The sequence below is a fragment of the Neopelma chrysocephalum genome, unplaced genomic scaffold (assembly GCF_003984885.1).
Source record: "Neopelma chrysocephalum unplaced genomic scaffold, ASM398488v2 Primary Assembly neopelma1_63, whole genome shotgun sequence".
NCBI lineage: Eukaryota > Metazoa > Chordata > Aves > Passeriformes > Pipridae > Neopelma > Neopelma chrysocephalum.
In genome coordinates, this window is record NW_020897720.1 from 5460512 (window position 1) to 5474558 (window position 14047).

General features: G+C 45.5%; 1 protein-coding gene across 3 annotated transcripts in view; it reads right to left on the minus strand.

The window, feature by feature from the left end:
- Nucleotides 1-14047, minus strand: part of HTR4 (5-hydroxytryptamine receptor 4) — a 91153-nt gene that overhangs the window by 51676 nt on the left and 25430 nt on the right. For all 3 annotated transcript variants that reach the window (XR_003534134.1, XM_027682861.1, XM_027682862.1), the window contains exon 2: nt 12715-12796. Coding sequence is in view for 2 of the 3 variants with exons in the window: in XM_027682861.1 (XP_027538662.1) it covers nt 12715-12740 (26 nt within the window). In the remaining variant the exon portion in view is untranslated. The remainder of the gene's footprint in view (nt 1-12714; nt 12797-14047) is intronic.

Below are 14047 nucleotides of genomic sequence, written 5' to 3' on the forward strand. Positions count from 1 at the left end.
GCTGACACATAAGCCTGCACTGCAGCAAAATCCTTTGGAAAAGGATGAGCAGCTGGTGGGCACCACGCACAGCAGGACACACAGACCACCCCGGGCCCACTGTGTGCTCTCCTCTGCAAGGGGCTGCTGCACAGCTGGGGAGGGCCAGACACTGGACAAGCATCAGTATTTTTGGCACAGCTGAATGGCAGAGCCTTCATTAATGATGTTCATCAGCTGAAAAAGACACTGTGAAAATTGAAGGGAAATGGAAAAGAAACAATTTCAAAGTCGGGTCTCAGCCACAGCCCTTCTAGCTGGGTACCAGCTGGGATGAAAAGCCTCAGGAACAATGGGGATGGTAGGATCAAAGGCACCTTCACTGAGAGCTGTAATTGTACCTGCCCAAATAACCTTCACAATAGGCTGACACTGCTGCCTGGCTGCATTTGTGAAACAAAATGTCAAACCACGCTGAATAGCACCCACAAAAGATGTTCCTCTTCCTCCCAGGTGAGCATGGCAGCACGAACATGCTGGCACAGCAGCAAAGAGGATGATGAGGGTTTAGTTTATACAGAGCCAGGCTGAGTTAGATTTATATTTTGTCTTATCTAGCTTTGCCTGTCCTTCTGCTGTTCCTAAACAATTCTTATCACTGTGTTATTTGAGCACCTTGTATCTGTATCTGCAGTGTGTACAGACGGCAGAGACAGCTCCCTCATCCCTGAGCCACGCTGGGGGTGAGCTGGCCATCAGGTGTGGATGGGGCTTCTCACTCCAGCATGCAGTGCTCTGGAAGGGGACATCCTCTCCAGGGAAAAAGCCTATTGCCCTGTACAGAGACCTCCCTCCCTTCCAGCCTCATCAGCTGCCAAGAGCTGTGCACATGAACAGACACTGAAGAGCATTACCCCCCTTGGGTCTTCTTTGGTGCACAGATTTTGAGTCTTTACTCATCAAAACAATCTCTGGAAATGCCTAGCCCTGAGCCAAATCTCACCAGATGTTGCCCTGCTTGGAGACTGATGTGTTCTTTGACTTCAGCCAGGAACAGGGCCATGTTTTAAGCCCACATTTCCCATCCTGTGCACACACGTGATCCTGCCCTGGGGGTGGTGGCATCCTGGTGGCATCACTTGCCTTGGCTGGCCACAGCCCAGGGCTCTGAGCACAGACCAGCAGATCAGGAACACACTGGCACTCTTATCAGTGGAACGTTTGTTCTGATAATAGTTTTGGAAGCAGAGAGAGTATTTCTCTCATGCCATGTTGCATTGCTCCCCTGGGGAACATTAAATAGGCATATGCATCACTGGGGGTGCAGGAGGGATGTTCATCTGGGCTGTGTTGCTGTACATCTGCCTTTTGGATAATCTATCATCAAGTAGAAATACTTGTTAATTATTCAGTCTTAGTAATTCAAAGTTGTTAATAATGGAAGAAGTGGATATTGCTGTAAATTAAAATCAATGGTTTGCATAACATCTTTTATCAAATCTGAGTGCTCTGGCTTCCAAGCTTGTTTCCCTGTTTAATAAAGCAGAGATTGATGGGTTTGCTATTACGAGGAAATGAGATTCAGGCAAAATGATTGTTGGTTAGTAGGAATATAAAAATCACTTAAGGAAAAAGGTGAAATACTGATGGGGAATGAATGCTTAAAACCCACATATGGACATATTTAAAAGGTTCTTCTGCATAGCCATTAATGTAAAGGAAAAAAAAGGGATAATTATTTTTTCAAGCTCAATTTCCACTTTCCTGTAAACACTCCAACTTTCTTAAATGAACTCAAGTGCTTTTGCATATTTTGTGAAGCAATTAAACTGCATAGATAAGTCATGTTGGTCAGACCATGCACATTGCTCTGGTTTCCATCACACATCATATCCTGACCTCCCCACCACTGCAGAAGGAAAAAGCACTGATAACCAGCTCAGTGCTGGGAGCACCTCAGGCACTGCACAGATACTTCTGCAGGAGTGAGAGATGGGAAAGAGAGTCAGGGTTGGATAAATAATGCTCTGCTTTTGGGGGCAGAGGAGCACAGCTGATAAAAAGGTGGCTGGATGGCCCTTTTCTGAACCGGAGGGCAATGACTCTGCCTGCACAGGTAACCTGGGGCATCTCCTGGAGGGAACCAGGGACTGTAGAGAGCACTTCCTAACAAGGGATGTGCACAGTTCTCACTGAAGAAGATTAAAAGCTTAGAGCAGGGGTAGCCTAGGAAAGAGCTTTCTTCTTGATTTAACAGTGCCCTCAGTGCACAGGGAATACATGGAAGAGTTGCTTTGCTTTGTTTTCAACCAAGCCATGGCATTTCCCTCTGTAACTCAAGCTGACGTGATATTTCATGGAGGTCTTTAACTACAAATAAGCTGTCATTTGCCTCTCCTCTTTTCTACTCTGCTGATTGTTCCTAGGCATAAAATCAGAGGCTGAGTCTTAAACACTTAAAAATCAAGATAAGCTATTTCATGCGTAAACCTGACAATGTGTGTCGCAGTACAGAAACATGACAATAGGGAAGATATTATTTGATCTATGGCTTTCCAGCTGTTACCATATTCTTTTCTACTGCCACCTAAAAATATTAATCAGAAGTCAGCATTAATCCAGAAGCATATAATTTCCTCTAATGCCTTTAAATGCTACACTGCCTATGCTGCTTCGCTTCAGACCATGCAGATGGCAGGACAACTCCTAACGGATTCAAGTCAATTATGCACTTCACTTCTGTTTTAGAAACAGATTGAAATTAATTAAAGTATTGACAAGCCAGAAATAAACAGCATTCCACGTATCAAAATAACTCAGTCATATGATTAGTTTATTTGAGTGCTTGTTTTTTTTTTTAACCAAATAAATTGTGGTGGTGGGGTGGGATGGAAAGGATGATTTTTCTTCTCCTTTTATGCTGGTTTGAAACAAAACTCCTGATAACATCCCCAATCCTGCACCTCCGCTCCACGTATCTGCTGGAGGCTGAATGTTATAGTGCTTGAGAGAATTAAGTGTTTTAAGCAGCTGATAATACTGATTAAAACCAATTGTCAAGATGAAGCAAAGAAGACAGGCTATTTAAATGTTTTAAAAATTGCTGTGTGGGGGCTGCACAGTCAATCAGTACATGCTTGGAGCTCTCCTATTTGGGAGCAGGTGTGTGCTGGAGCTGCCAGAAACTGTGGGACCTCAGGGATGTGGGGACCAGAGCAGTGGCTCCATCTCTGCACGTACCTCAGGCTCTGAGACTGAATCAGGGGATATCCTGAGCTGGAAGGGACCCACAAGGATCATTCAATCCAACTCTTAGTCCTGCATAGGACACCCCAACAATCCCACCATGTGCCTGAGAGCATTGTCCTTGAGCTCTGTCAGCCTTGGGGCTGTGACCACTGCCCTGGGGAGCCTGTTCAGTGCCCAACCACCCTCTGGAAGAAGAGCCTTTTCCTGATATCCAACCTAACCCTCCCCTGGCACAGCTCCAGCCGTTCCCTGGGCTCTTGTCACTGGTCACACAGAGCAGAGATTGGAGCTGTCCCTCCACTGCCTCTCATGAGGAAGCTGCAGACCCTGGTGAGGTCTCCCCTCACTCTCCTCCAGCTGAACAAGCCAAGTGCCCTCAGCCACTCCTCCTATGGCTTCTCCTCTTGACCCTTTTCATCATCTTCCTGCCCCTCCTTTGGACGCTCTCTAACAGCTTTGGATATTTTTTTATATTGTGGTGCCAAAAACTGCCCCCAGGACTCTGAGGCCACACTAAGGCAGAGCAGAGCCCAGAGACAGGCTGACACACAGGGCATGAGGGCTCCAAGTAAAAATCCCAGAAATAAATGAGCTTTCAGCTGCTTCATGCACTCTCCTTAGCTGACAGCAGCAGCAGTTTTTGCCTTTGCTGGATGGAAACTCCATGTAGGGCTGAAAACTGATCCTGGACAATGTGATGCTTTATCATGATTTTCATACAGATGAACGTCTGAGACAGAGAGAGCGAGACAGCAGTTTGCACAGTTACGTGGGAAATGAGGTAGGAAATAAACCCAGCCCTGGTGAGCCTCTGGGTGCTGCCTAAGCCTTTGGGCCTCCCCCCTTGCAGGGAGGTGAGGCAGTTCAGCAGACAGGTCTGTCTCTACTTTTCCTACAGGGAAGGATAAAACCCTGGCTCTGCTCTTTCCCAGGCAGCAGATCAAGTGTTACATAATTTACACCCACATATGAACAGATATCGCTGCGGGGCTGATGTATGTAAGTACAATCCTCAAAACCCATTAGACTGTCACCTTAAATATAAGCTAAAATTAACTTCTGAAATTAGCATTAGATTAAGAGCATAGTATTTACATGGGCGAAGGGCCCCTGCTGCAACTACTTTGTTTTGTATCCACTAAACAACTACCAAGGAGAGCTGTTCTGCAATCACAGATCACACCCTTTCACATCCACCTGGAGTCTGCAGCACTTTGGCACTATGCTTTGTTCCTTATAAGATACTTTCAAGTCTTCAAATTTTATTCCGACTGTCCCCTTCAGGTGCGGAATATTTCCCTTTTATTTTCACATAAACATAACAATACTTTTCAGATATGCAACACAGGAAGGACATCGACCTGTTGGAGTGAGCCCAGAGGAGGCACCAAGATGATCAGAGGGATGGAGCACCTCGTGCTGAGAGAATTGGGATTGTTCAGCCTGGAGAAGAGAAGCTTTGGGGTGACCTAATTGTGGCCTTCCAGTACCTGAAAAGAACTGACAAGAAAGATGGAGAGAGACTATTTAGAAGGGCCTGGAGCAACAGGACAAGGGGGAATGGCTTCAAACAGAGGGCAGGGTTAGATGGGAGATTGGGAATAAATTCTTCTCTGTGAGGGTGGTGAGGCCCTGGCACAGGTTGCCCAAAGAAGCTGTGGCTGCCCCATCCCTGCAAGTGTTCAAGGCCAGATTGGACAGGGCTTGGAGCAACCTGGTCTAGTGGAAGGTGTCCCTGCCCATGGCAGGGGGTAGAACAAGATAAGCTTTAAGGTCCCTTCTAGCCCAAAGCATTCCTGGATTCTGTGACTGACTGCAGGGCCAGAGTATTTTGATGGAGTTTTCAAATACTCTGCAATGATGAAAAACGCAAATCTCTGACTTAGGCATAGCTGGGGATTTAGACACACTACAAAGTGCAGCAGTGATGTTGTAACAATCATTTCTCCTTTGTAAATGCAGAATAAAACCAAAGATCAAACATGCCTTTAATCAGAAATGTCTTCATCAGTTCCTAATTAGAATTGTTCCTCAGAAGTAAACCCACTGCATCTACCAAACTACATGTCAGTTTAGTGACAAACAGAGGATGATAAAAGAAGCACAAAAACAATCCTGACTTTTGGTGTATATTCCATAATTATAATGTGATTATCTTCTATTTTCTAAGTGGCTCTTGCCTATCTCATGTCATTCAGAAGGCTGCATGTTCAATGACAAACACCACATAGGAACACTCAGAGAGCTGATGTAATGAAACACCTTATTTCCCAGCAGTATTCTCATTAATTGTCATTCATCTCCCTATTCTATGGGGATGTTGAAGGCAGGGTTTAGTATATACTTTTGAACAAGAGTATTTGTAATTTGATTATTGAACAAAAGAATTTTACTTCACAGAGGCGTAAGAAACATCACTGTTACACACACGACAGTCTCAAGCTTTACGTCAGTAGTTTAGAAACAGGGAGTAACTTGATGCAGAAAATTGTGACAAAATCAAGGTTTAAACTCATGTTAAACATACTCCAAGTGCCCAGATTTTCTCATAGAAATCTCTGTGACGCCTCCTGCAAAAACCAGTTGCAAAACTGCGGTGCACCGAGACTGATCTCAAAGCTCACAAATCTTCAAGGGAGTTGCTGCTCCTGGGCTAAAAGCATTTGTTGTCTTGTCTTATTATAACTTTTCCTGTAATAAACACCCAAAAAAGTCCACCCCATGTCCACAGATTTGTTTCCCTAAAGAAAACACTTTATCAAAACACCATAATGGCAATTCTTTATCAGCATTCTTGTACTGAGTTCTCATTTTCCAATCAAGGAAAACCTTTGGTCCCATCTTTGCCAAAAGCCAGGGAAGTTGCAAGATTTTCAATTCTGAAAGCATGAAGGTCCTTCTCTGCTTTTTCAAGCAATATTTGCAGTTAGGGAAATATCGTTAAATGAGAGGCATTTAGTTTAGACCAACTGAAGAGTCCTGGCATCAGGCTGTATATTAAAATATCCAGGCTGTGCACTTTTCCCACTGCTTGTTTACACCCTGGACAATAAAAGACAAATACAGCTATTGGCTGTCTAACTTCTAATATTTCCTGGATAGTTTCCCAGTTTCAAGGCTCTAGAGGAACGAGAGAGTTTCTTGCTGTTACCCCTGCTAATGGAAGACTTGGCACAGACATTGCCAAATTAATACATTGATTTCTGGAACACATTTTATTTGAGACACCCCACACGAAACCAGTTCCCAGCTCGTTCGTTATCAGATGGTAGCAGGAGGTACTTTCACTTCTTTTTTGAAGGCAACACAGAACTGGATGTCCCAAGGAGTTTTGGGGGTTCATGGTGGGGTTCATGGGTTCAGCTCCCACAGCGTGTGCCCCTTGAATACTTGACTGAGTGGCTGCCTCGTGTCCCCAGGGAATGCTGTGTCACCTCAACCACTTCTCCAGTGCAACAGTTTCTGAACTGCCCAACACTGTGCTCTGACACAAAACACATCAGTCAGGAGGGACAGAAGTCACCTTTGAGATGTTATGTATTTCCAACGCTGCTACTTCAATAAAGACCAAAGTTTTGAAAGCTAATTCCAGAGGTGGCAGCCAGAAACTTTCCAACCTCCGAGTACGTGTTCACCAGCTCATTTTGTATGACTCTTGCTCATGTATTTAGGCTCCAGATAGGTGTCCTTTCCAAGCAAGGGCATGGAAAGTCCTTGATTCAAGAACAGAGCACTTAAATTTCTTGTTTTATTTAAACCTCCTTTCACAACTCCAGCTAAGTGCATGTTCTGAATACTCTCCACAAAAGCCTCATCACATTTCTCACTTCAAATAAACAAGAGAGGAGGTCAACCTGGGGAAGCAGCAGGACAAAGGACTGCTTTGAGGATGTTAAGTGCAGACACTCAGCCCAGACGGAACCCAGATCCCACCCAGGAGTCACTACCAGCACATTTCTCTCAGGGCAGCCTAAGAAGCTCTGGAAGTGTTTGTTCATTGTGTTTATCTTGTGGCAAACAAGTGCAAGAGCTTCCAGGAGGAATGTCTTGGTGTGGTCATCTGCAGAAGCCCTTGACAAAGATTTCTAGAAACAGTTGTTCCTGGAGAAGAGAGCAATGCAAAGGGAGAAAAGTTCTTCCCTACAGAGGAGTGAAATGGCCTAGAGGTTTCTTGGTGACATCAGCTGTGGGCACTCCACTCACAGGTTCTGTGAGCTTCAAGTCTGATCCACAACTGGGAACTGGCTCTGCCTCTCCCAGCTGTCTCAGCTGATTCTAAAAATCTGTTTAGGTTTGAAAATTGATCACTTGCAAATAAATTACACCCTGTTTTGCTGGGTGCCATAGGTCTATGATTTTCCCTGCCAGTGGTCTCATTCTGGAGCTGCACATAGTATTCCACCTGGAGCAGGTGACAGCTCACCAGAGCACTCAGCACCACAGCCCTGTTCCCCAGACCACATTCTCAGAAAAGACGTCTCAGCAGGACCTCAGGACTGTCTTTCTGCACTTCTCCAAAAGCAGCTCATGGAATTTTAACTCACTGAGAGGAGAGCAGAGGCACTAGATCTCCCCCTACATCCAATCCCCTTTGGTTTTGAGACATAAAATCATGTTTGTTCTTGAAGGAACCCCAGCTCTGTCGATGTGACTCACGGTGCCCTATGAACCCCCACACATCTGGTCCAGCATCTCCTGCACAGCTCCAGTTTTGCTGCAGTCCTGTCTCTCAAGACACCCTAATACCCCCTTCCCAGCTTCCTTACTCACCACCTCTGAGCACCGCTGGTTCAAGAGTTCCCAAACATGGAGACAAACTGAATTTTGCCTGCTTAATGCAGAGATTCAGCCCTCAGAAGTCCAGGAGGGTGTCCTGGAAAGCCCTGGCACTGCAGTTGCCAGTTTTGCCCTTTGAGGCAGTTGGCATGGGAAAAGCTGGCAATGAGGTCCAGCCCATTTTCCTGCTCTGGGTAACCTGCTGCTTTCTAGGACAGGTGCCCTGTTTTGCCAAGCGCTAGAGCCATGTCTGCTCCAGGATATCCCAGTCTTTGAGGATGGTTTTCACACCCTTCCACAGCCTTTTCCAGTTCTTTGCTAGCTGCCACTCTGTGCACAGACACTGATGCTTAAGATGTGATGAAAGACACCAACAAGTTCATTTTTATGGCTCAGCTTTTTATCCAGGACATTTTCATCTGCACAGATTCCTCACAGCACAGTAATAAAAGCAGATGAGACATCACAGAAGTGTGTGACGGCCTTACCTCCCTGGGGGGCTGAGCACACACAGACAAATAGGAGCTGCCCCTTTGCCTCTGCACCCTCCAACTTATTTATGGGAGTATCCGTGTCTCACTTGCTCCACAGCTGCCATAAGGGAGCACACTATTAATTTGCAGAAGCTGGAGCCAGGCTTAAAAATTCCATTAATTAAGTGTTGGCGGAGGTGTTTGGAAAGACGTTCCGATAAATATAGTGCTTTAAAGTGTTTCCCTAGAAACTGAGAAAAAGTTGAACAATATGAACCCCGGCTGATAACGGCTTTTGCTGTGGCAGAGCAGTGCCTGGGCTATAGCGAGCATTCGGCAAAGAGAACTTCTTTTCCAAGGATCTTCTGGCTGCTGAGGATTTTTGGCTGGTAGCCCAAAAACGTGAAAGTGAGGCTCTTTACTGTGCCTTGCTTCCCTGTGTCCCCCTGCTCTGCCCCTCTCCTTGCACCCAGAGTTGGCTGGTGGGAAATGCTCTGTAAAGTCTATGGCTCCAGATTCAGAAACACCCTGTGTGTTTTAGTGCTCCCAGCTTGTGGATTCCTTCCAAAGTGTCCCTGCTGTACCTGACTATCCCAGCATGCCCAGGCACAGAGAAGATAAACCTGGCAAACCCAGCAATTGTCTTTCAGCTGGCTCCTTATAACATATCACAGAATCATTTAGGTTGGAAAAGACCTCCAAGATCATCAGGTCCAACCTGTGACTGATCCCCACCTTGTCAACCAGACCAGAGCACTGAGTGCCATGTCCAGTTGTTCCTTGGACACCCCCAGGCATGGGGACTCCACCACCTACCTGGGCAGTCCCTTCCAATGCCTGACAGCCCTTTCCAGGAAGAAATTCTTTCTAATGTCCAACCTGAACCTCCCCTGGCACAGCTTGAGGCCATTTCCTCTTGTCCTGTCCCTTGTCCCCTGGGAGCAGAGCCCGACCCCCACCTGGCTCCCCCCTCCTGTCAGGGAGTTGTAGAGAGTGAGAAGGTCCCCCCTGAGCCTCCTTTTCTCCAGGCTGAGACCCCCAATGTCCTCAGCTGCTCCTCATAGGACTGACTCTCCGGACCTTTCCCCAGCTCCTTTCCCTCTCTGGACACACTCCAGCCCCTCGATGTCCTTCTTGCTGTGAGGAGCCCAGAGCTGTGCCCTATTTCATTCAGCTTATACGTGGTCATAACTACAGCTGATGTAAATCAGTACTGTTAAATCTTGCCTCATAAGGGATCTGTAGTGTTTTACTTTGGTCTTTTCTGGCACTGCCTGCCATTATCCTCAGGAGCAGGTGCACTCAACCACATCAGCTCAGTAAGTGAATCAGGATTTTGTATCACTTGTACACCAAGGGATGAAAGCACTCAGCTCTCACCTACGTGTTCCTCTGATCACTGCACTGTCCCTGCTGGGGGGACCAGGTGGAGGAGACAGGGCTCAAAAATCTTCTCAGTCAGCACATTTGTCTCTGCAGAAATGCAAGAGCAAATCCCTTTCTGGATGGATGCTGCAGATATTACAGGAGGATTAGAGTTGATCTTCCCTTGGAAAGAGGACTAGGAAGAGAGCTCTAGGCTGATTCTTGCCTGCTAAATGACATTTGATAGCCTGTTATTTCTCACCTAAACAGAAATGTGATTAAAGAACTTGAGATAAACAATGATTTAATGACTTAAAGTGTAGAAGCTGGAGAGGTTTTGAAAAGAGCCTGTGTATATGTAAGAATAAACACTTCTATTGGAACCTGCTGGAGGAATCTTAAAGGTGTTTGTTATCCATGAGTCCTCACTGACAGGGCACTTGGAGCATAAAAGGTTTTTCCTAAACTCCTTCCATTTTCTATGCTTTGGGTCATTAAATCTAATGCTTATTTTGTTGCAACCACTCAGCACGGCTTCCCCCTTGTCCAAACAGTCACATCTGCTTTCAGCCCAGTTTTCTGCCTGTCCTGCCTCCCAGCCCAGCTCTGGGCTCATGACTGGCTGCCAGTGTCCCAGTGAAGGGGAGACCAAGGGCACACACAGACTCCTCTCCTAGGACATCCCTGGGGCTCCAGGGACGAGTCTTTGGTTCTCTCTCTCTCCCACTATAACTATTGCTCCTGTTTCTCCCCAGCTTTGGATAGAGAGAGGATACCCAAGAACTTCTCTGCCCCTTTCTGCCATCAGCCCTCCTGCCACTGTACCACCTACAGGCAATAAATCCATCTTAGAGACCGCCACTAACAGCTCCACTTCTTGCAATCTACAGGGAAAGGAGCCTCTTGGACCAACACAGCAAGGTTCCAGATTTGGGACTCACTCAAACATGCAACTTGTTTCAGGAGGGCATATGATCGAGAACATCTGTGGTCAGAACTAGTGTTCACTGTACTTCTGTATAAGGGCTTTGAGAACAGTGGCTGGGTTAAAAAATGGGATCTTTTCTTTGCTTCAAAACAAACACAACTAATTCAACCAATTTGATTCCTTGTTCCCTCACCTTGCTTCTCATTTCTCAAAGTCAAGGTAAGATTAATGAGCCCCACACAGTACTGCTGGAGGGCTCTGCGCTTTTCAGAGGTTTCCAAGCCACAAAAATACTTCCAGCAACAAACTGAGAAAACTAAAGCTGATAAATCCAAGTTTGGAAGCAATTAACATCAATCTAAAATTCAGCTGGTTTAGGGGTTCAGCTTAAAAATAAAAAGCAATTACTGCTGTGACAAAATCAAATAATACATTGTTTCTCTGTAGTTGATATAGCAAAGGGATTCTGCCTTCACCAGCAGCTACAATAAAAAGGGTTTTATAAAAGCTATTTGCCTGCACTGAACGCGCTGGTGATTTTTTTCAAAAGCTTGTTTCTCAAGAGCATAACCTCTCCCAAACATCTAAGGAAGCAAAAACCCTTCATACAGTGTGAAGTACTCAGGACAGCTCTGACCACACTCAGCAGTACCTACTCACGTAGCAGAGGTTCCCCTTGTTGCCCAAGAGCATGAGAAGAGCTCCAGCTGCAGAACCACAGCTCTGCCCACCCAGTCCTGGCTGTAAATGCCAGGCAGCTGCTCTTCCACATCTCCTCTCCCAGCTATGGACCTGAAGAGCAACAAGAGCTGCCAGTGCTGGACCGCAGGTGTCAGAGTGGGGAGAACACACCAGCCTCGTGAATTTGCCCAAGGACCTACAAAGAGTTAAGTGAGAGAACTGGAAAACTACCTCATTCTCAAAGCCTACTTCTTAAGTAAGGTGCTTGTCCAATGGAAACACCAGCCAGCCCGTGAAAACCAGCCCAGAGCTTGTGAGCAATGTTCAGACTCATCAGTTAACTGCAACTCCCCAACATGATGCGCTGCAGTAAATGGGAAGGAAAGGCAAGAAAGGAATGGCAAAATGCACAAGAATGGCCAACAATGCCATTCAGAACTGGTGTAGATAAGAGTCACCTGTGCTCCAACAGTTTAAGGGAGTCAGATTTAGCTGCTATAAGATAAGGAGGGGCTCTCATGCTGTCGGGAGCTCTACTTTGTTCCTGGCTACAGGAATGCTCTGTAGGAATACAATGAAAGTCTTACCAAAGGTCTAAGAAGGCTTTACTAGTCTTGCACAAGGCCACTGTTTACACCCTGTGCACGGTACAATTGCAACCTACGCTGGCAAGCGCCCAAGACAAGCAGAGTTTGGCCTCTCCAGATTGCTCTAACCAATTTAAGGTTTCAAGTTTTCATTTCAAACCACTTGACAGTATCTCATTAACCTACTGCCTAAAATAAATGTGCCCAATAGTAATCACCAAGTAACATGAAATTAAAAAATTCAATAAAATATAAAGATTAAATACTTGCGGGTCATTTATTTTTCTACTCTAGAATTAGAGAAAATGAGGTCTGCCACCCCCCTTGGCTGTGATAAATACAAGTCCCAAACTGAACTGTCAAAAATTTCCAGGAATGTCTCTCTAACCTCACACTGCAGCCTTTGCAAAATTCATAACGTTTCCTACTACAAGGAAATCCTTGACTTGTCTGTGTCCCATCTGACACTTAAACACATACCAGGTGACACCACATCCTCACAGAAGCTCCAAGAATCCCCAAACCAGGCATTGCTGCATGAGCAGAGACCTTCATCCCCAAGCAAACAGAAAATACCATCCCGCAGCTTTACAAACACACCGTGGGGCCTCTGCCCCTCTGCAGCTCAGCAGCTTTACAAGATGTGGCACAAAAGGAGCTGTGTCATTTATCCTACCTCACATTAACATCCAGTTCTTCCATCACAGGCAATAGGCATAGGTAGCTGGGAGTTCAATGTCCGCAGAAGAGACCTCATCCTGCAGAGGAGAGAGTTAGAAAGGAGAGGTATAAGTTACAGGATCTCTCACAGACCCCAGCTGTCAACCAGCAGGCAGTTTTCCACCAGGCAGTTTTCCAAGCACTCTTCCCTGGAGAAGCCTGGGCGCTGCAGAGGGTTGTTGTGACCATTCAAAATCACCTGCACCCATGTAAACTGCACCTAAGACTTGCCCAGTAACTTCTAAACTTTCAAAACTACAAAAAGTAGTTTAAATAGAAGCAGCTGAAGAAGGTTTGCAAAGCCCGTCTGGGAAAACACAAGCAAGAAGGGCTGGTAAATTAGTTTCTGTTTTTACACAAAGCTAAAACATTGATTTACCACTAAATTAAAACGGGTTTCCTGTGACACTATATTGTACAACCTTATGAATAATTAATAGCAGTACTGTAATTACAAAGAACTAAGCAATTTGCAGCTCAAGTTAAAATAAATGTACTTACTTACAGTAACACTAAGTGATGTAAATATTAATGGGATTTTTAACTGTATCAAGATTCCATCATAACTCCAAAGAAATGAATGCACCATCTTAATAATGAGTTTGTGCATTTGCTGCTGTTAATCCAGTGGAAAAAACAGGCTCAGTTTCTGAGCACTTCAGGCTGTTGATTGCCCCTTGTGTTGAGTCTCTAGAGAGCCAAGGATAATGCCACCACCAGGACACGATTAATATCAACTCAGATGCAAATAATGCCATCGTGGTTACTTGGCTACAAATAGAAGACTGTAATAACACTGCCTCAGCCTTCCTAGACACCATGCCAGGTTTGCAATGCAAATGAACCCCCAACTCTCCAGACCTGGCTCAGTGTTTACCACGAGCAGTAATTCAGGATGTATAGACTATACATTGTTTTGCCAGCAAAACCCACTCAAGTCAAAAGGATATTTTTATCAGAGGGTGGAAACACACAGAACTTGGCCACTATGAGCATTTTCAGCCTTCAACTGGTGTTTCTAAGGGCACTCTGGAATCTGGTGACTTAAAGACTACTGCTGTATATTGCAAATACAAGGGTAAGAGGTTTAGAGATTCTGATCAAGTCACCTCTGTGTCCCTAACACCTAACCTCCAACTTTAATCTGGGGAAAAAAAACCACTCTCTCCTGTGCTCCTGCTCTGGAGTTCTTCCGTAGTACAAAATGCCCCACAAGCTGCTGTGACAGCTGCCTATCAAACTGGGAGGAAGAACATCCTGGAAGATGGTCTCAAGGCCACTCAGTGGCT